Source organism: Corvus hawaiiensis, chromosome 14 (assembly GCF_020740725.1).
Source record: "Corvus hawaiiensis isolate bCorHaw1 chromosome 14, bCorHaw1.pri.cur, whole genome shotgun sequence".
NCBI lineage: Eukaryota > Metazoa > Chordata > Aves > Passeriformes > Corvidae > Corvus > Corvus hawaiiensis.
Window position 1 is genome coordinate 12,803,883 of NC_063226.1, and position 23,222 is coordinate 12,827,104.

Consider the following 23,222-nt stretch of genomic DNA (forward strand, 5'->3'; position numbering starts at 1 on the left):
ATTATGAAGAAAAGTCAATCCAAATTATGTTAACGTGGCAAATCAGAATGGATGAACCAGGTGACCAAACTTCCCAGATCTAAACAACCTTAATATAATACTTCAGGAAAAGAAACTCTTTCAAGGCTAGAAATTTTAAACTGGACCACAAAATTGTATCAACATACCATTTCCTGATTGTCATCTATGGCTTTCATCTGGACTTTAAGTTTATTGACTTCTCTGTCATAGCTGCTGTGTGGCACAGCAAGGTCATACATTGTTAAAGACCAGAATGTAGCATAAAACTGAGGGCTGATGTCATCCCAAACTTTAGGGAGGTGCAGAGAAATCACAGCTTCGTGAACAGGAGCCATCACCAGCTCACATGATGTAATGTATTTGTGAACTTTGTGCTGCTGTTTATTTCCCTTCTCAGCTTTTTTCAGTTCATCATACTTTGACTGTGGATAAAAAAATAAAAGAAATAAAAAACTAATCTATATATACAAAAATTAAACTTAACAATATAATTTAACTTTTCTCAAAAACCTTTCTATACAACATTTACACATGTGAAATGTCAGTATATAAAGCACTGAAGAACCTCATACAGCATCTTTAGTCTTTATTCATATTGGATGGATTTATCTTTCCTCACCGATGCGTCTACCTGTTGTAATAGTAATACATTATACTACATCAAGTTAAAACTGCTCTCCATATTGAACTTTTTTAGATGCAGGAACAAATTTATTTCTGACACTTCCCAAGATACCATACCATTTGGCAGCTGCAACACTTTCCTCCACAGCAAACATCCATCTAAAACACCTGCAGAAGAACTCAGACCTTTGAGGAAACAGGGAGGGAGAGAATTCCTACTGATAACCCAAGACATCCAAAGAGGTGACTTCATCAGCTACAACTTCTGTAAATTGTGTAAAAGTTGATACATGGGCCATATTTTCTAAGAAGATTAAGGACAACCTGTTCCAGCCCACAGCTTCTATTTCTAATTCTACTCCTAAAACTTTACAAGTTTTATTTAGCAAACAAACTTTATTGGAATCTATCACAGGTACTGGTAACAGTACCAGAGCAGCACTACGAGCAAACAAATGGAAGAGTTGTACTCACTGAAATGTGGTGTGCATACATGGGTCTTGAGAGGAAAAATGCAGCATCATGAGGCGTGTGAAACTCATTACAGAGAACATCAATAGAAGGCACTCGCTTAATGTAATCCTCTGTGCTTAGATTGGATGCTAAAAACCCACCAAATTGTACCAGGGTGTCATGGCACTACAAGTGAAAGATACAAAAAGTTAGCAAACTTTATTATTTTGTTCAACAATTAAGTTGGGGAGAGCTTCAAACTTGCTTTTTTTTTTTTCTTTTTGTTTCTCATTAAGAATGAGAAACACCAAATAATAAAGCAAAATTTTCTCATGGGGGAAGAACAATAAAATAAAAAACCCCACTGAGAAAAGCCAGCAGAACTCAACAGTATTCTATTCTACCAGAATGGAATGCAACTGGTTCCTATCGCCTAAGGCAGCAAAAGAATTCTTTAAAAAAAAAAAAAAAGGAAGTTTCACTACCAAAGATTAGAAAACATGATGGACACTTAAGTAAGAATTTAACTTTTTATGACAAAGGATGCTTTGCTCTTTTACTCAGAAATCACTCGTCAATATAATACACTTTTAATACACCCATGTACTTTAATAGAGCAACCCTGCAATTAGTTTAAAAAGTCTTATGTATTTGTTGTACTGGATTCTCACATATAATTTTACACATTTTGCTATTTATGTGCTGAATTCTTAGATACTATGATGATACACTAGAAGTTAACAAGGAGGGGATCTCATAAATACAGGTGTTTTTACTTGCCTGATCATACAGCTTTCCCACCAGCTTCAGATGTTTTTCCCCTCCTTCCTGAAAGATGACCCCATTTCTCTGTTGAGCCATAAGCAGGCACAGTGGGAGGGCAAGATCATGGTCCAATAACGCATCTTTCAATCTCTGAGATGACTTTTTTGTATTCCTGATTTGGCCAAAGTATCCACCCTGCACAGTACAGAAGAAGTTACCCAAGTTGGAACACAGTGCATCACAAATGGAATCTATGTGTGCTGACTGCAGAAATACTGATGAATTAACAGCAATAGTTTCCTGTCCATCAGTACAACTCTCTGGATCCTGTACTGCAATGTATGTATAGAAGAATCAGAAACTAACTAGTCTTGCATGCTATTAATTAGTTTTTGCTACTCCCCCCAGCAGGGCTGAGCCAGCAGGACTGCACCACATCCAAGTTCAGTGACTGCTGGAACGCACAGATCTGTCATGTAACTCTCTCTCCTGAATGTGCGATGCTGTGGAGCACAGCAATTAAGGTTCACATCTACACTGCCTTGGCTGCCTGTCTCAAGGCCTGTAAGCTCAAAAGGGGGGGCAACTCTGATAAAGCACACACCTTTCTCAGCTATGCTGCCATAGTTCTTGAACCAGAGTCTTTAGAAGCACCATTAAAAAGCAACAGTTATTAAATTTAACATAAACGCACCTCAGCTTTCAGTTGTTCTCCACCAGTCATGGCTTCCAATTGTTCCATGGTCATTTCTTCAGTAATTTCTATCCCCGCCATTTTCTGCACTACCTCTTTTAAAATAAGCAAATCAAAGCTGCAAAGAAAACAGAAAAGTGGAGTAAAAACAAGACAATTTGTTTAAGAACCGGAAGCTCTGACATTCAATATATATTACAAAGCAGCACTACAATGCATATAAACAACATTTTTATTCTTTTTTCAAGAAGAAACTGGTATGCCAAGCACAAGGATTTCTTTATTGCAAGTAAAAAGCTAGTACTTAAAAGCAACACTGTCATTCAACAGTTGGATTTCAGAACAACTTCCTTGTTTTTGAAGATGGTAGTGAATGTGGTGCTATTAACTTTTAAGTATCAGCAAATTAATCATAAAGTTTATTGCTCCCTTTTTTTGTTTTCCATGTTTCAAACTCTATCTATACAGTAATTTTATGATTATGGAACATTTCATATTTTGTTAAAAGTATCTAGAATAGTACACAGCCTTAGAAATGTTCTGGCAAAGTTAGTCTGGAGAGGTTTCTTGGAAACATGGAAAATACCTTATTTTTACTTGAAACACGGAATATATAAAATACTCCAATAATCATCCTGCCCAGAGACTAGGTTTTACTTCCTGCTCTGAATTCCGTAAGGACAATGACTTTTCCTCAATAGAAGTACAGTAAACTGTATCCCAATCACACAAAGCAGCAATGTTTTCCAGTAACTTCTGCAATTTTGTGACCTACTTAGAAAAAGCATTGACCTATGGCTTCCAAAACCAAGTTTCATCTTTAAATAATTTATATGACTTATATCTTTGTTTGCTGTTCCAACCATAAATATGTTTTCTGTCTAGGAGCTGTGCAATACCAGCATAAACTCCAATTCAAATACCTGAACATTGCATGCAGTCCTATGAAACTGGTCATACCAGTAAATCCATTTTATTCTTATGATCCCAAGTACTAAACTGACTTGTTTTACCCAAAATACTTACAGTTGTGATTTTGGGGAAAGACAATAAACATTACTTACCCTTCCTCTGTAGCTCAATGTGATTGCCATCATCAGAACAAAACAAAGTAGGGACAGAGGAGCATATGAGACTGAATGTCTACATTGCAGTGAAGGGGAAAAAACTACATTTCTCAATATAACTACCCTAAAATAACATGCTGTGTTATCACCACTGGTAAGCTGCCTTTCAATAACCGTATGGGGATTTCTAATAGAAAAAAAGTTGATACTCACCTATGTGATAAAATTAAGTAAATGAAACAATAATACTGAGTGATGACAATGGAAAGACAAAAGGAAAACTCAAATTGGAAACCTTGTTTTGAGTTATGACTGACATTGACACATGAAGAAGCAATTCAACTACCACTAAATAAACTGGATAAAGTATTTAAATAATATTAAAGTGTTAAGAGCCATCCCTGCAAAGAAGACATTATGAGAAAGGAAAAACAAACTGTAGTTTGTTTTAGTTGTTCACACTGCTTTGTATCATGGATACTTATTTTTTAAATAATGTATAATAAGTTCTATGAAGAAATTACACACTGGTAGGTTTTTTTCCCCCGTCTGGTTAGCTGTTAAGAAAACTACTAAAGTGAGTTAGAGATGAAAAATCAGTGCTTCAAGAATGTCACAGCCGTTAACTAGATGAAAAGTAATGTACTAAAGAGTAAATAATTTTTTCTGCTATTTAACCTTCCCAATACTATGAATGCAGTTTACCACTGCTAGAGCAATGACTACACTGAGTGCCTGTGTATCAGCAAAGACCCAAATAACACTTCATAAGAACTGAGTTTATAAGGATCCATTGTGCAATACTTGCCTCTTGCCAGCTTTCAGCTGGTTGGCTACATACTGCAGGAGGCCTGCAAGTTCAATTGGGTATTTTCGGAAAACAGCACCACAAAAGCTTGCCAGACCTAAAGTAAAGAGAAACAGCTGTGACTGCAACTCATTATTAAATAAACATTAACAAAGTGCATATGGCATCTTAGCAATACACGAATTTCTGGAATACAAAGAAAAAAAAATTCCTATTGATTAAACTTGCCAGCTCTCCATTTTGTTTAAACTACTAGTCAGTAAGTGCAAGTGAAACATTGATCATAACGATCAATGGTTGAATAGATCATAGGGAGGCTGAAATATTTTAAACATTATTGTAATAAATAAAACAAGTATACTAACTCTGCAGCCAGCTTGAGATTGTAGTGTCATCATGCTTCATTCTCTCCTTCTCAGGGTTTGCCAATGCCTCAATGATACAATCTTCAGCGGAGTTAAAGAGAGTATTTTCCCTCAACTTACAAGCACAAAAGTTACAGAGACTTGTTTTTCTGGCTTTTGTAATACATTAATATGATATATAAGTATAGCAAGCACTAACACAGTTATGGTTTAAAAAAAATAAAGCCATGAAATAGCTTTTTTACCATACTATTTTTTTACCATACTATTTACAAGACCACTATGCCTTCAAGAGTGAAAGTAGGAAAAACCAAGAATAAATTTCAATGTGTGAAAGAATTAATAAAGAGGGTCCCATAACTCACTACAAGTCCAAAGGTATTTGCAAACGTCACTAAAGTTTCCAGCAAAAAGCAGCAAGAATAGAAAACAGAGACAATATTTACTCACAGGTAACAGATTTAATCTGGCTACAACTGCAGCTTTATCAGTAAGTGATGTAGTGATTTACACTAAAGGATACATGCCAAGACATCGTAGTTCAGGGAAGTGAGGTATTTCAGTGAATCAACAACCGGAGTTATCAAGTTATCATATTTTTGTATTTGCGATAAAATCTGCAAGTTACAACAGACATTCAGCTGAACAGGGACAGTATTCCTTATCTTGCACATAATAAAAGCATTTTACAATACTTGTCTTCAAAACCTACACAAAACATGCTTAAAATTAATTTTTCAGAAGGTCCTAAAAAACTGTCAAAGCAAATAGGCAATCTCATTAATCTATCTAGCACCTTAAAGATACCAATGAAACATGTCTCCAACGTGTAAAAACAATTCCGTATCATTTTCTCTTTTCATTTATCAGCAAATAAAATAAGGAAAACATTTTTCTCCCAATATTTCTTAAGAATCCTAAACCTTAGCAGCAGGATTTTCTGTTCCTAAATACAGTAATAAATAAAAGACCATTTAAAAAAAACCCACAACCATGATGCTAGGTCATGAAAGACTGCAAGCAAACTGTATTAATCAAGTTCTAGTATGAACTCCTTGGTACATGACACACACGCATATTGCAGCAGTAATTTTTTCAAGTACAATCTAAAAACTGGTAAATCAATACCCTTAGATCACATTTGTGAGTAAGATGGAGGCCCATCAACACATTTTTACACTTCTCAGGCACTCTGTAGCACCAAGTAATCTTAAAAATCCTTCCCAACTTTGTAGGTGTATTTCAGACTTCAAAGCTTTAAGTTTTCTTCTAAATGACCCTGATACATCTCCAGCCCACTCATAGACAACTGTCAGAGCAACTTAACCTGAATTCACATTCTGCATAACCTGATTAGCTATCTCTGTACCTGAGACCCACCTCTGCCATCTCAAATTAAATTTTCTTCTTTCTAGAGTTGGTTATCAAGAAATGTTTCCATATTTAATATCTAAGTATTATTAAGTCATATTTAGTATCTCACTACGTGATCAACTAAAAAATTACTATACTTTAAAATCTGCATCAAAAGTAAAAAAATCATTAAATTAGAACTGCAGGTCCCTTCCTGAACTTCAATTATCTGTTGTTAGGATGAAATAGCATTCAAATACATGTAACTACATACATAATCAAATAAAATTGTAGGATTGCTGTGGCTGAGCTTCCCAATTTGTCTTCCAGAGGGTTTCACATTTTCCTTAGTTAAACGCCTGTAAAAGAGAACATGTTTTATTACAATAGACAAGCTAGAAGAATATTAAAACAACATGTTAGTTTCAGTGAAGAACATGTTTGTTAGTCTCAGAAACTAACTTCTCACTAGCAGACGTGTTTTCAAGAAACCTCAGCATAGAAATACTACTCCATTGAGAACTGGAAACTGAGAAATCCTCCAAGATGCAGACACTACAGTCAATCCAGTTGTCCCTGCGTTACTATGGACCATATTCTAGCTTCAACTTCAAACACTTTGCTTTCAGAAGTTGTCAGCGAAACCTGTACCACATACACCAAACTACCATGTGATGCTGCTAGTTGCTCCTGAAAATTTAATTTAGCCACAGATCCGTCATTTTTTGTTACATTCTGTTCATTGAGAAACAGTATTTCTTTCTTTGCATTACAGTTCCACACCATTTCCTACTGGAGATTTGAGCTCAACCTGAAACCTGAAGTTGACAGTAAATTATACACACAGCAATCTTCAACAACTGACAGCACTGTGGTTCACCTGCACAACTGAAATCCATCGTACAGGGGAAGGGGGGGAAAGGTTTATGGTGTATGCAGCAAGTCAGAAGGGAATCAAAACAATTGTTCCTGGCTTTCATAGCTCTGAGTCCAAAGTTTTTTATCCAGAAACAATTACTGTCTTGCCTATATGGAAAGGTTCTGATTATCCACATTGTAACACCACACCACATTTGCTTTTGGCAAATGGAGAACCTAATTCCCTGACAGTGACATCAAATGTGAGGTAAATCTGAAATTGCTGTGAGCCCACTTGAGGATGAGAATAAATAATTCTGTTCAACTTACTGCCATACATTCAAACCTACAGAAAACACAACAAGATTCTTGAGACTCTTTGGACGAGAGTCTGCACACCTAGAGAAAATATGTGGCCCTCGGACATTTCCATAAGCAAAGCAATTTATTGAACACCTTACCCATGCAAAAGGTTGTAAATCATTTAATGGGACATTTTTCAGAGATTAGATACCCTTGTTGCTGACAAATTTGTCTTTATCCTTATTCGATGGGTTTTAACCACAATACATTAAATACTTCATGAACAAGAACTACTGGGGAAATTACTAAGTCATTAGACAGGGAATGTATTTGTCAAGCTTGTTTTCTTCAGCTGGTGATATGCAATACAGTGCAATACAGTTCATAATTATTTTTATGGGAATAGACTACTTACTTCATGATGTATTTGGCTCGGTCTATGGTTTGAGCTTTAACTTTCACAAGAAGTGGGTGACTATTGTATGTTTCATTCTTCCATTGTCCATAGAGACGGTACCTGGCAAAGTTATACAGGAAAAGGAAGTTCAGTACTGACAATTCAACAGCCCATTCCAAAGGATGGAAACAAATCATTCTACTCACCGGTACTGGTATGGAAAGGTTTTGAACATTCCCCATAATTCCTCAGACATACATGCATTGCAGTCCATCAAGGAAAGAGATGGAAGCAAGACTTGATCAGTAATACTCAACAAACAGCTGAACAGTGTCTCCTGAGATAAAGACAAAACCTCAAGGTAACCATCAGGAAGTGCCTCAGAAGCAATGTTATACTTGGCAATGTGCAGATGCACGAATGGAACATTTTATTAGATTGATAAAAAACCAAGTACACCAAAAGATTAAGACCTCCAGAACAAAGCAAAAATTTAAATAGGACCTAGAACTATCTCCCATCATAATCATTTAGTAAATACTTTATGGACTATATATACTGCCAATATTTTACCTGCCTATATAAGATACTAGAACAAAGCTGCTGAAATCTTCAGAAGGTTGCATTCATTTTCGAATCAAACATACCATTAAAAAATTGATATTTTGTGGACTTGCATGAAGTGCAACACAGGAAAAAACAGATTTTGGCAATTGCTTTCAATTATTAAGGTATTCCTCGTTGTTACTTCCATTTTCAAAATGTCAGATAAAAACCTGAAAGCATTATGCATGTTCCCAAGACACAGTACCAATTTCCATGTTTTCAGTATGCTATCCTTGCCCTTTCTTAAACATTTCTCTTTTCCGCTGAGCTATTTTAGAGTAACTACAGCAGCAATGAAAAGAAAACCGAAACAAAATGCAAAACCCAGAAGAGATTTTCTCTGCAATGATTCAGGAAATCAGGGTAAGTGAGAAAGAGGAACAAGTAACAATGAAAACTGCAGAAACTTCATACTGAAAACTCACTTGTTGAGTTAAAAAAAAAAACCTACTTGTTTTTTGTGTTAGAATTCAACTGGACACTTGGATTTCATTCTGAACAATCTTGATAATAAATTAGAAAATTTCAAAGTAAATAAATTAAGCAATTAAAAAAACCCCAAAACACTGTACTAATAAACACCTCCCCTACTTCTAATTTGTCTTTTCTCTATGCTTTTCCCCACCATGAAGTGTATTTATAGAATAAATAGCTGGAGGATATCCAGCTGATTCCAAGCAAATAAGAAGTAAAATGCACATTTGCTCACAATTAAAATCTTGCATAAAAACACCTTCTTCAAAATAAACTCACCATTTTCTCTTTATCTTCCTGTTTGCTTCCATCAGACTGAAACTATAACAAAGACAACCATGTTAATTGTAGCACAGTTAATGTAACAGTTACAGTTTCAGAACAGGGCTATCTCAGCAAAAGAATAAACCTGAAGGGCCAAGCATTTCTTAAATGTTTAATTTGCCACATCTGTCAGCATTAAAGTATTTTTAAACAGAAATTCAAATGCATGGATGAAATGCATTCCTTACATTTGGAGGGGCTTTGTACAATTTTGTCCAAAAAGAAGTAATAACTAAAGCTACAAGGGAACTTGGTACTACATACGAAATATTGAATTTTCTTACTGGAGAGAAAAAAAAAATGCCTAAGCATTCACCTTCTACCTAAAAAAATCTCAGGACTTCCAATGCAGTTTCCAACAGCCATAGATTATTGCCCCATCTTTCTCTCTCAGTAACACCCTCTTAAGCTTTTAGTCTTCCTTATTAAATTTCTTTTTCTCTCTGCTTGCTCCACTCACCATGAAAAGCATATTAAGCTATCACACCAGTAAGTGCACAATTATTTTAAAGGTACACTTTAGCATGAAAGCTGCAATGCAGTGTTAGTAGTCTAACTTTTAAACTACTGTATGGGTAAACTTAGAGTCAAATTACCTTCAATTATAAGTATTTCTACTGTGTGTTAAATGTAGTTTCACAACTAGAACATGCTGATGGCAACAATGCATTAAAAATAACTTTCCCTATGTTACCTTAACCACTCTGTCACTGACGAATTTCTTCACAGTTCCAACCTAGAGCAAATAGCTAAAATGTTGCTCATTCTTGCCAGAAACACATTAAACTTATATAAAAGTATATTTACAGTAAACCTGCACAAGAGATTCCTATAACCAAGTAATCTCCATTCCACTGTACATATCCACAGAAACAAGGGCTTTCTCACCAACCTTCAATATTTGAATTACTAAGTAGTCCTAATAGTCTGCTGACAGCAATAAAATGCATTAGTCCCTTAAAATTATAACTTCCAAATTAACTACACTGTCAGTGCAACATAGCTATCACTGAAGTGATATCAGTCTTCTCACTGACCAACAAGAAATGACCATGCTGTAAAGTTAGAGTATTTATCATCAGGAAATCTTACCAGTCTGGATGAGAAACTGCCAAGAAATTATACAGAGATATGGAAGTAGGGAAAGTTTCCATGATTTTATTATAAAGACTACATGACACCCAAAGTTACTGTAGGTCTCTCACCCTATCACTGCATCTTGGAACCTAACAAGAATAAATTCTCCTGACAATTTTTTGAACAAAAATATCTTCAATCCAAAGAATTACCTATGTTCTTAGCTCTGCATCATCAGATACAGCTGTACATGAAAGCCTCCCCTCAGGCAGTATATGAATTATGAGCATTCCAATATTTATTAGTTGCAGTTGAAATAAAAATGCTTTTAAGAAAAAAAAAAAGTTATAAAACTGAAAACTTCCCCTCCAGTACCATTTAGATCAATCAACCTCTCCAATTTTCGGTCCTAAGTTAAAATAAAATGCTGGGTAATAAAACCCATGACTTTTAAGTTTTGGGGAAGTGGACTGGTCATTCATTGATAATAATAGTAATTCAAAAAATATTTATTCCAAAGTTTCTCTGAGCTGTTTAAAAAAAAAAAAATTAAACCCCCCTATTGTTGACTTGAGAATAAACCAGAAACTGCTAGTTAAATAGCAAATTGCCAGAAAAGTAGCAAAAGAAATCATTAGCCTCAATCTGAACTACTGAGCACATTTTAAGGGAGTTCAGAATATAAATTCAATTTGGAGCCTTTTAAAACAGGTCATACTGCCAATCCTTCAATAGACACACAGTAAAGATATGGCCAAAAGACAGTAACCCATCTCAAGATATTAGTTTATTTCTGAAGTTGGCAATTTGAAGTGGCTTCCACATCAAACTCATCCTTAGCAGCATCTAAAGATTTGTCACTGACACAAGATCAATAGCAGCAGCATTTTAACTAGGCAGAACAGGGGGGAGAAAAAAAAACACGGAGTAAAAGGATGCAACATCCCCTGCTTCCCAAGAAACCTAACAGCTAGAACAGAAAGCTGAAATTATTTGCACTCCACATGTATTAGGTTATCAATCTTCATTGCCTACATTGTTGAAGTAATAATGTAGAAGGTCCCAGGCAGTCAGTACCATATGTCTGCTGGGTTTTTAATTATACACACAGAGGCAATATTTTAAAATATGAATACCATAATGAGAAATTAGATATCACTAAATATCCCCAGTTATAAACCTAAAGTGCCTAAAGTTGTTCATAAAGATGTCTCTAGATGATAAAATTTATCAAAAGTTAAAATAAGAATCTCCAAGTTTGTCCTTAGTCAAAATTTTGTTTCAGCATTTGAGTATCACACAATTAGCAAGACAAACATTTTTTGACATCAGAATAATTGGTATTTTTCATGTTTTGACCAGCTGTTGTCTCATACCAACCTCTTTCATAAATGCTTTTCCAAGACGTACTACTTTTGCAAATAAAATGGGATCATGGGACAGATGAGGACCAAGGTAACAAAGCATGTTGAACACTTCCTTTCTCAATTCCTCAAAGCTCTCTGCTTGTTTTGGTGCTCTCTTGTTTGGCAAAGAGGAAATTGGTGACCCTTTAGCTCCTTTAGGTACACCAACTCTGAAAAATAAAATGTGCAGCATTTCACATGAAATAGAAGTGCAAATTTTAGAAATGTATCTATAATTAAGCTTATTAGTGAATTCACACTGTAAAGAAATTGTTTTTCCCCTGTGTAGCAGCAGAATTGTGGCTGTTACTTTACCTGCGGTACAGAGGCTCAACTGTCACATGGACAAGCTGGCAAAGCGCGATCGCAATCGGCTTGTGCGAAGTAGCGTAGAACGGAGGCATCTGATCCATAATACTTTGTGAATGGTGCCAATCACCAATTTTTAATAAGGCTTCCAATAAGCCAAGTTTCTGATTATCAGGAGGCTGCAAGATAATAAAGAAAAAATATGTTCATAAAGCCTCCTTAATACTTCTCCTTAAGCAGCAATCCACAGCTAGAGAAAAAGCCTTGTATTTTAACTGTGTAATAAAAACATATGCAAAATAAAACTTAGCTAGACATTCAGACAAAAAGCAAACTTCAAAAGAAATTATAAACCAGTCCACATAGAATTTAACATCTGGACCAAAGAAAAAGTTAAAAATAGAACAGAAATTTATTAAGTTGTCTGATTTACGTCTGATCACATACTTTTCAAACTGTCACAATCTATTGCAGCTTATTTCCTTACAGGACATTTTAAGAAGAATGCAAGCACTTAAGAATCGTATACGCTGTGTGTTTTTCTGGGTCTAAAAGCACAAACTTCTCTTGCAAAAGCAGATTAGAATAAAATAAAAGCTAAGCCACATTCAAACCCTTTCTCTATCTTAGTCTGCCTGTACCATGTTTCACATTAGCATCTATTCTAGGAGACTCTAGACTTCAGTGCAAGTCTACACAAAGTTTCCCTTCGCAATACAGCTTAAGAGGAAATTGGACTCTAAAATTAAGATCATGCCCTGAAGCACTTTTTCAGGGGCACAGTACTGATATATTTTATTGTTATAAATTGGTTTTCCCTGGCCTCCAAGGTAAAAGTCTATTCTTAAGTGACTAACAGTAAGGAACACTAGCTGTAAGTACAAGGCTAAGATGACACCCAAGGAAGGAAGACTATAAATCTAGGACAAAATGTGTTTATTATTTTAAAGGAAAATATAATTTTATTTAAACCACACAAGCAGAGAAGGCTGACTGACAAGAACAATCATTAATTACAAAACAGACGCTCCTGTGGTTCTACAGTTTGCGTGGCTTTTTTAGTGGGTTTTTTTTTCCTTTTAAAACTTTAACACTGGCAAGTATTTTTCTGATAGTTTTGAAAATAGAAAATAGCACAGCACATGGTAACATGCAGAGAAAAGCTTCAGAGCAAAACAAAATTATAAGGTCTCTATTCATGCTGAACTTATGGAGCTCACACACTGTTTGACTTTTGGGTAATCAAGTTCTGACATGAGCTCTCCAAAAGCCAAGACACGCCTGGCACAGAGGGGTCAGTCTGGAACTGCTGTCAGACCCATTCTTGCTGCCCATACTCTGACCTGTCCAGATCTCCTATCACACAGTTATGGCAAATGCATCTTAAAGGGAAAAAGTAGGTAGCACATTTGTCAAGACTAAATTATTCATATTGGAGTCCTGAGATAATAATGAATTTTAACCACACAAAATAAGCACTTTGAGGATTTAGAAGAAAAGTCAGGTCAGTAATTGTTAAACACTGTTTTCCTTATGCAGGCATTTATTCCATGATACTGTATCAAAAGTAGTACATTAACATGACATGCTGGATACAATGTACCTAGACTGTCAACAGCTTTCACATGCAGTTACTCCCCTAACTGCTACGAAGTGCACAGCTAAGCACATACAAAACCACTTTTAACATAGAAACCAGCTTTTCAAGAAACAGCACTTATTGCACAACAGTGTGTGCAGGCACAGAAATTGGTTTTTGTTAAGTACAGTTCATAATCTTCCCATCACACAGGCTCAGACTTTGTCATTTTAATCCTTCAGAAAAATGCTGCAGTTTCTGCTAGAGCTTAAAATTCCCAAGTTCTTAATTCTAAATCTTAGCCATAAAAACTGTCTTAAGTTCCTCTGACATTATTTGAAATGCATACACTCCCCAAGTCCCATCAAGAGTTTATTTTTCTATCAGAACAGGGTGACAAGCACACTTCAAAAAATTCTGGGCAGCCCCATCTGACTGCAGAAAAGGTGGACCAAAACAAAAGGGAGGGGGATCAGAAATTTCAAGTGAGTGAAAATTGGTTTACGCAGCAGCTGTGGCTGCAGTTCAGAGCCAGAAGGCAGTGACTGTATCAGATGCCTGAGGGAAGAAAATGGAATTAGATTTTTTCAAGCCAAGGAAGAAAAATGAAAAGAGGAAGGAAGGTCAGAGATTAACAGAAGCAAGGTGGAGTAGAAGAAGTAGAAATAGGTAGACAAACCAGATTGATAAGGAACCCAAGAGGATACAGAAAATCAAGAACAGAAACTATCAAGACTGATGGGTCCCTCCCCCCCACTCCAGCATGCCACTTAAAAAAGCAAATATCAAGCATTTCTTGTTCTTTCTTTTTTGTTTTAAATAAGCCATTTAAGAAGTACTTAAGCACTCAGATGAAGCTGACAACAGAATGGCCCCTAAGAGATTAAATAGTTTCTAAAGTAAAGCTTGGACACACTAAATCAAATTAGACCTAGGCCAACATGAATATGATATAGTAGGAACTTAAATGAAGAGTATAAATTTACACATATGGAGATACAGGTTTAAAGGGAGCACAGTGAACAGTTACAACTAAAAATCTTCAATTATAAGCTTTTTCTACAATGCAGGATAATTATAACATTCCTAAGTCTGGCAATTCTTTATGTCCCAATTATTGAGAGAAATAAGGAATAAACTCTTACTCATGTCTTTATTTTTATGAAATCAGCTAGGATTATACTATCATGAACCCTAACAGTGCAGTTGTTAAATGTTGTGAAGTGTATGAATGCTGGACACACTTAGTGGCGCCAATACAACAAAAAGGGAGGGAAGAAATCAACTAGCCATTGAACCAAGAATATTTTATGTACAGAAATCCAGAACAAATGCCAAACCATGCATTTTTGCACATTCAATATAACAGAAGTGCGGTTGGAAGACAAATACAAGCCATGCAAAAAGTACATAACTGTTTTTCAAATAAATACAAGCATGTTTTTATAACAATTGCTTTGTTTAATGTAATTGAAATAATTTTACTGAAAAGAAAGCTACTCAGTCACACCTTTTCAGTTTTCTCCTCCTCTTTTTCCTTTTCTTTCTCCTTTTCCTCAGTCTTTTCAGATGATAAGACGACCATTGTAAGTTTTCTGACAATTTGTTTAGCTTCCACTATCTCTCGCTTGTGCTCCTCAATGATGGTATTATCCCCTGGTAGAAGCTGAAAAAACAGAACATTATATCTGAAAATTGAAGTGACCAACTGCTACTGTGGATCACCAGAGCCTGGAGAAGAACTTTGTCCTTTCTTGTTACTAATCAGACAGTCTTTCAGGGAATCAGCTCCTTTTCCTTGCTACCACCATCCCCAACAGGGAACTACACTAATAACAGACTACTCTGAAATCAAGGACTCATGAGAAATAATATCACTCTACTTCTTCACAATCATTCATTGTCTGAGCCCCCTTGCCCTCTCATTTACCATTCACCTTTAGCTTTATGGTGACAATTACACACATACTCCATGGTAACATTAACACAACTCAGTGCCCTTAATCCAAATGAATATTCAAAATATTGCTCATCTAACAGGAAGAAAAATTTAATCACCATGGAAAAACAGCTAATCTACTTAGCCACACATTTTGATTGCACCTTTATTTTAAAGAAGTACCATTTAAAGCTTAGCAAATCTTTTATTTATGAGCAATGTGGATTAAACACATGTAACATCTGTTCTTTAAAAACCATCTTAGATAAAAGATAAAAGTACCTAGTATGAAAAAACCTCAGCATAGTCTTGTACTTGAGAATAATCAGGGTGAGGAATATAAAGCTACACTCAGAAATTAAGGGTTTTTTTCTGACAAACTTCAGTTTAGCTCCTGAAACCAAGATCACACTTTCCCTGCAAGTAAGTAATCAAAACTTACTGCAGTCATGACCTCTTTGATACAGTCATCTTTTCTTCTACTGTTTTTAATAAGATAAAATTTTTATTGGTTTTTCTTTCCCCAAACTGATTATAGAAGGAGGAAAGAATTCCTTCATTTCACAGAAATTTGGGGAAGAACAAATCCCACTTGGAAAGGTAAAAGTTTTAAGGATCTGCATTTTTCTCATTTGAAAACACAGGAAACCTACTAAACTTCACCAAGAAGCACCTAGAGTGGGATTTCAATGGGTAAATTGCATCTCCAAGATGCCATACATTCTATATGGCTGTGTGTATACACACACTAATTGAGAACAGTTTTTACAGGCTTGGAAGGGCAGGGAGGGCAGAGGTGGGGAGAACATTCTTAATATGAGCGATAATCCTGGCAGTGCTCTTGTATGGGAGCCACACTACGAACACCCCTTCAGACTCAACACCTACACGCTAATTATTTTACAGAAATTTTCATAGCAAGTTAAATTAAGCCTGAACTGAAGAGAGATTTAAAAAAATATATACCATTCCAAATATGCAAAAGACAGAAACACTGGCAGAGAGATTCTGGAATGAGACTGAGAATCACCATCACGCAGGTGAAGAGTGCAAATGACTGCAGGGACCCTCGAGCCGTGAGACTGACAGAAAACACGCCCATACCAGCACAAGCCTGAGCTGAGATTGCACAGGCAACTGTAACCCCAAGTGTCAGGATGTTTCGTAAGCTTACAAACTTTCTTTAAAAAACAAGCATTATCATCACACATTCCTCAGTCCACACCAATTATCTGAGACATGCACTCCTACTCTTGCTCCACCCAGCACATTTTCAGCCAAAATACTCCTATGAAGCCAGAGACAGTTACTGACGAGTCAATATTGATGAGATTGTCACTAAGGCTATGAAATGCCACACGAATTAATGGCAGGACTAGCTTCCAAACCTTCCACAGATATAACTAGAACTCTTTCCTTGATTTCAGTGGAAGAGCTGAGTCTTAAAATTTCTTAAGCCTATCCATGGATATTCTGAAATTAAAAATTCTTGTATAATGTAAAATTAATCTGATAACTACAACATTCTATTAACCATTCATCAAACTGGAATGTTGGTTGGTTGATAAGACTGTCAGACTGCAGAGAATAAGTCTCTGACTGTATCTGAACATGTAAGTCCACATCCTTCCCTCAGCCTAACAAATGGTCAGAATTCTTGTAGAGAATGAGAGGCCTACTCAGGAACATGCAAGCATTTTAAAAAAATAACCCTACTATTAAACTAAAAGAATGTTTGGAGCTAATTGTCCTACCACTTTTCTCCAAAACTGAGCTTGTAAAGCAAAACTCAAAAGGTCTAGCTCTTAAGGAAGGTTACTTGGGTATTTACCTCCAACTTCCTACTCCACCAGAAGATAAACAATCTGGAGGATGTTACACAGATAATTCAAATAAAGTTTATCAGCATTCATATTTCAATGTGTGCTTATTTGAATACATGGCATTAAGAAAGCACTGAAAATTTTAAATCATTAAATATTGTACACCTACAGGTATTACACAGAATATCATGAATCTGAAAATTTAGAAATAGGGTAAAGCATCTGATTTTCTTTTTTTCAAATGTCCTTAGCTTTGGCATCTAGCAGAGTAGTACTGCCACTTACATGAACATAAAGATCTTCCAAATCTATGAGATTATGTTGCAAAAGGACAGCAGCAACTCTGTATAAGGAGGAAGGGGTCTCACCACTTGGATCCTAAAATGGACAACATTGGAAATTTAAGAAAAAAGCAATCAGACCACAGCAGAAGGTTACAGAACAGGAACCACTCAATTCCTGTTCAAATTAAATATATTAACCCACAGTTCTCCTTGTTATCATGTTATTTAACTGCTATTACTCCCAAGTCACTAGATTTAACTGCAATACACATTCAGTATTTTCAGAAACAAAAACTTTAAACTGTCTTCACACCCTACGGCGCTTGTATGCAATTCCTAGCTATATATTTTAAAAACCCCCCTTGAGTATAATATCTAATATCAACCATGACTCTCCTGCAAACATGTTCCTCACTCCTGGGGATAAGTCTTGTTTATAATGTACAGTCTCTTTGTTCATGCCAGTCCTTACATGACTCTACAAGGTCAAGTAGAAGGTACCAAGATTATTTTCAGCTCTTTTAAGAGAACATTAAGCATTCTCCTGCAAAATACAGTAAGAGACTCCCACTCAAATAATGAAATTATTGCTTTTAATACCAGAATTTTACAACTTAAAAATTAATTTATATGGACAAAAAACCCCAAAAACAAAACCAAAAACCGAACCAACAAAAACCTGCAGAAAATCTTATTACCAACTGCAGTTCAACCACCAACCATGAAACCCAAAAATTAAGAACAGAAATACATTACCTGATAAAATTTGAATTTGAACCCAAGGATATGGCATAGAGTTTGAGGTTCACACATGTACATGTAAGACTCTATCAGTGGTACGAAGAAATCATCATACTCAGGCCTGCATTCATAGACTTCTAGGATAATATCCAAAACTCTGTTAGGATCAAGATTGAAACATCCTAGTGGAGAAGGATAGAGCAGAAAAGTTTAACATTGCTAATTTTCATCTTCATTCTGTTTCTAGAACACAAATGCATTAACTTTAAAAATTTATTCTTTTCAGTTAAACTTGAGCCTGATTTATCAATAGCAAAATAATCTGGATAAATACAGCACCAATCATTTTGACTTGTTGAATACTGAACTAGGCAAAAATACTAAAAAGGACTTCCAACCCAGATTACAGCAAAAGTAGAAATTAACACCTAAAAGGGAACATTTAATAATTAATAACCTGACCTCCCCAGCACCACAGGGCCAGCAAAAGGCAAGGGCTGCTGCTTCTTCCCTTGTGCTGCCACATATATTCATTTAGTCACACAGATCAGCCAGCTAGTAATTATTTTACACCCCAAAAACTGTTCCGGTTTGAGCTAGACCCTGATCCTCCTGTTGGTACTGCCCTGTCAATTCAGCATTATTGCCAGCAGAAGAGAGAACAGTTTCTTTATTTGAAGGGGAGCAAGAGCAAAGATACAGATCAGGTCAGTTAATGCTGAAATCATACCTGTATTTTACTATATAAACTTTTCCACCAGAATTCCAGGAGACATACTTGAGGCAGAAATACTACTTTTATTCAAAAAATCCACACCTAGATATTTTCTTCATTGTGCCATGACATGTTTTATCCAGGCACATTCACTATGCAGATATATAACTGCATCAGTCTTTCCTTCCCAAAAGCCATTTCCGTTAACACTAGAACCTACTGCAATTTAAAAGAATTGACACATTGTGGGAAGTCTATTTGCAATTCCTAAAATTCCAGAAATAAAAATGTTTTATCACAAAATTCCTCAAATTGAGAGTATTTTTTCACTGTAATAACTAGCAAAACCATCCTATTCTCTTCATCCCTCCCAAAGTAAGTATTATTGTTACACGCATTTGACACTCAGGCAAAACACTTTGATAAATGAAAAATTATTTTTTGTATAAAATGGCAGTATAGCCTTTTGCCCATTACTGCACTGGCACCATATGAGACAGGCACTGGTGCAAACATCAATATATTGTACAGAACTCATTATTCAAAAAGAAAGTGTAAAACAAGGGTAATTACAGATATTTCCTGTTTTTAACATTTTGCACTTTGTGAGATTCTCATCATGACTCAACTTAAAAACATGGAAAAATCACTAAAAGAACTAGATAAAAGAAGAACATTTACTACTTCTCATTGGTCTTCACAAGGAATCACTCATTCAACATCTTCAAGAACAAAAGAATGCTCACTCATTGAACTGATACATTCAGTAGCAAAAAGCATTACTTTGTTATGCTCCAGTCTGCCTGCTGAGACGACAAGCGCATCTTCAGAAGATGTCAAAAATCACAGCATGCATATCTGAGGCTACACCATAAATTCAGTATCTAGGGTTAAGTATGCCTACACAACATTCCCAAAATTAATTTTTCCACAGAAACAGGAATTTCAAGACCCTATAATTCTATCCAAGGTGATCTACTCTCTGTAGTCGTAAGGCCATATAGGAAAACCAATGCCCATATTCTTTCAATAAATTCCTTACCTATTAAAGATTTGATATTTTCAAGGATTAAATCACTAGTGATATTTCCAGATAAGTCTTGACCCAGTTCCGCAATGAGCTTTGCATAACCTTCATTCTCCTCTCTTAGCAAATTAAACTTCTGTTGCTTATAACTGCAAATGAACAGAAATTAAATACTGTTGTGTAACATGCATCCAGTGAAGCTTATTTATGCTCTTAGCAATTTGCTATACTAAAAAATGCTAATTTTGAACATATTTTTAACAACTTGTCACTTACCTGAGCTATTGCAAAAACTATTAAATGCAGTAAATGAATACCTGCAGGGTAGCAAGCACTCTCCAAACAAATCCAGCTCTTCTTTCATTTCAAATGCAGACCATTAAAAAGATTAGACTTACATTTAACAGGAAAGCTTGTTCTACACACTACTCTGGAGAACTGCTCTGTGGCAGTCCGTCCTTAACCTATTCTTGTTTCAAGTGATGTTCTTTGAGACTGAAACACTGGATGCAGAGACAGAAACCAAACATACACCAAAAAAGGATAACCTATGTTGCCCAAACTAAAATAACGATATTTGCCTAGTTATGAAAACAAAACCTATTCTTAACTGATGCAAGAGCAATAATTAATTTTCTTATACTTTGTAAATTCATATGTCACAAATAAATACTAATTAATCTGCATATATGGAATCCCTGTAGCAATAGCCATATCTAACATGGGAAAGATTGCATACTTCTCAACAGTCTGAAAACTAAAGGCTAACAAAATTCTTTTGTCAATGGCAAGTTAAAGTGCAACAAAACATATCTCCCAAAGAAAACTGAGTATCTTCAAAGAAACACTGCACTTGGTAGAAAACATTGTTACCAGACTAATCATCATTGTCCCTCCCCACCCACTCCCCAAACAACCCTTGCCCCAAAACTTACAATAGTTTTGTCTTTATTTTAACAGATTTTTGATTGAACTGTTGAGACTGCTTGATAAGTCCCAGTGACTCCAGCGTCTCTGGATCTAAACGCTCCTTTAGGACAGTGTCAGATACAAGATACTAAAAAACACCAAAAACATACACCAAATTTGTCAATTACAAAGACCTAGAAACCACACAATTACTTTATGTTACATGTGCATTCTGACTACAACAGGAAAAAGTTTACATTTTGCTTCAAACACAGAAGCAGACAAAACTGAGACACTATTAACTGAAACTAGAATTTTACAGTGGTAAATTTTATATACAAGAGCACCTTGAAGAAACAAGCCTTAGGCTAATTGCTGGTTACCAAGTATACATTGCATAGCACCCAGGGACATTACTACCAAGAACTGCGTATTTACAAAGCATATTCTCATATTCTGAGAAAGAAGCCTTGTTTTCATATTCAGAACTTTCCTACAAATCAAGCTTATTCCATGCATTTGTGAATGCTACTTCTAAAGACAAGAGGAAGTTGCATAAAGAAGTGCACCTCAAAGCATGCTTCAGAGGCAAAGTTTCAGTTGAACTTGCAGGCAGAAAATTTTAAGTTACCTCAAAACTCTTTAAAGATCTCAAAGGAGAGCTGTACTATATTCTTCTATCACAACACTTTGGAGATGAATTTTTTAACTATTTAGGCATTTGGAAAACACTCTTATAGTCTTTTCCAGAGGAAAAAAAAGAAAAATCAAGCTTCAACACTCTTATTTTTCTTGTCATATTTTGACATGCAATTTTGTCAAAAGACTTCCTAGGTGCAACTTACCAAACAGGCCAATACTAGTTGTGTAAAATGATCCCTCTTATTTTTTTCTTCTAAACAACTTGTTTCAATATCTACAAAAGAAGATGGGGAAAAGAACATTACTTGATAATTTGAGAGTTTCTTCTTTTAGTAACTATTCTGATAATTGCTAATGATAACACAAAGCAAAGCAACTTATTGATAACATAGTAGCTTCTTGCCACTTCCCACCCACTCATTCCCCATGTGGTTTGTGTAATATTTTGACAACAATTCTCACACATCCACAAGTCTCATGAAAAGGTAAAACAGAAACCAGAGGAATGCTGCAGTGATTCTTCTTGCCCTTCTCTTTGTTGCAATAATACTTATGGCAAGCATCAGAGATCAATAATAAGCACAAAACCAGAAATATGAACTGCTGAAGAGAACTGCATGATCCTGGCCTTAAGGTAATGTTCTAATCTCTTTCCCTGTGGTGTCAGAGAACTACCATTTACTGTCTGTCTGCAGTCTTTTACCAGCTATGGTTCTGTATTACCATTAATTTCTTCTGTATTGTCAACTACTGAAAGCAATTCGCTCCTATGAGAAGACAGGCTATGGAACACTGGCCAGGGAAGCAAAACTTCTAAAGCAGTTTTAAAAAAGCACATCATTACAGGAAGTGAGCAGCTGCAAAAGGAGTAGAAAACTCCATAAAAGAATGCAAGGCAGATATTACAATAAACAAACAAACAAAAAACCCACCACACATACCCACATTAAAATCAGACCCATAGAGAAAACATCAGCAACAAAAATATGAGAAAGAAGACCCTAAAGAGACTGAAAACCAGTGATGCAGCAGGGTAGAAGTGGAGGCAACAGACCAGCCAGATCAGCCTGGACCTTAGCAACCAAGACTCTCAGCCAAAGAACAAGCTACAGTAAAAAATTTGTCCAGGGAATGTGGATGAGTGGAAAACCCAAAATTCTCATATATTGAAACACATAAGGAATTGGAGAAAAAAATCCTGATAGCAGCAAATACTGATTAGAGTAAAAACGGGTTAGAGAAAACAAGCAAGAAATTGTCAAATGTCCTTCGTCCCAAAGTTTGAAACCTAGCTCCTTAGCCATACTATTCTCTGCTATTAGCGAAAGGATGGCATTTGGCTACACACTAATTTAAAGGAAAGGGGGAAAAGAAAAATAAACAGAAAAAGGAAGACAGATACACTAGTTTCAGTTATTTAAGTAGTGCAAGAAGCAGCTAATTCAAGTGTTCTAATGCAGATTAAAAAAGAAAAGGACATCAGTGTAATACTGCATTACGAAAACTAGTTATTACAAAATGATGATACAAGGACACAGAATTAAACAGTATGAAAAAAACAAAGTGAAAATTTATCATTCAGATGTATAAAACCAAAGCTGCACGTGCAAACTTAATGAGGTGCCTCTCTTCACAGGCAACCACAGCACAGCACATGCC

The 23,222-nt window shown here is 35.7% G+C and overlaps 1 protein-coding gene across 3 annotated transcripts in view; it reads right to left on the bottom strand.

Annotated features, from left to right (window-relative positions):
* Positions 1-23,222, bottom strand: part of THOC2 (THO complex 2) — a 50,578-nt gene that overhangs the window by 18,167 nt on the left and 9,189 nt on the right. For all 3 annotated transcript variants that reach the window (XM_048318500.1, XM_048318498.1, XM_048318499.1), the window contains exons 5-23: positions 21,767-21,837; positions 20,948-21,069; positions 20,028-20,161; positions 18,286-18,452; positions 17,531-17,623; positions 14,994-15,149; positions 11,911-12,083; positions 11,570-11,765; positions 9,068-9,109; positions 7,915-8,045; positions 7,727-7,828; positions 6,425-6,509; positions 5,321-5,414; positions 4,798-4,878; positions 4,433-4,529; positions 2,558-2,675; positions 1,879-2,058; positions 1,120-1,284; positions 168-443 (exon numbers count right to left, since the gene is read on the bottom strand). In XM_048318500.1, coding sequence (XP_048174457.1) covers positions 168-443; positions 1,120-1,284; positions 1,879-2,058; positions 2,558-2,675; positions 4,433-4,529; positions 4,798-4,878; positions 5,321-5,414; positions 6,425-6,509; positions 7,727-7,828; positions 7,915-8,045; positions 9,068-9,109; positions 11,570-11,765; positions 11,911-12,083; positions 14,994-15,149; positions 17,531-17,623; positions 18,286-18,452; positions 20,028-20,161; positions 20,948-21,069; positions 21,767-21,837 — 2,483 coding nt within the window. The remainder of the gene's footprint in view (positions 1-167; positions 444-1,119; positions 1,285-1,878; positions 2,059-2,557; positions 2,676-4,432; positions 4,530-4,797; positions 4,879-5,320; positions 5,415-6,424; positions 6,510-7,726; positions 7,829-7,914; positions 8,046-9,067; positions 9,110-11,569; positions 11,766-11,910; positions 12,084-14,993; positions 15,150-17,530; positions 17,624-18,285; positions 18,453-20,027; positions 20,162-20,947; positions 21,070-21,766; positions 21,838-23,222) is intronic.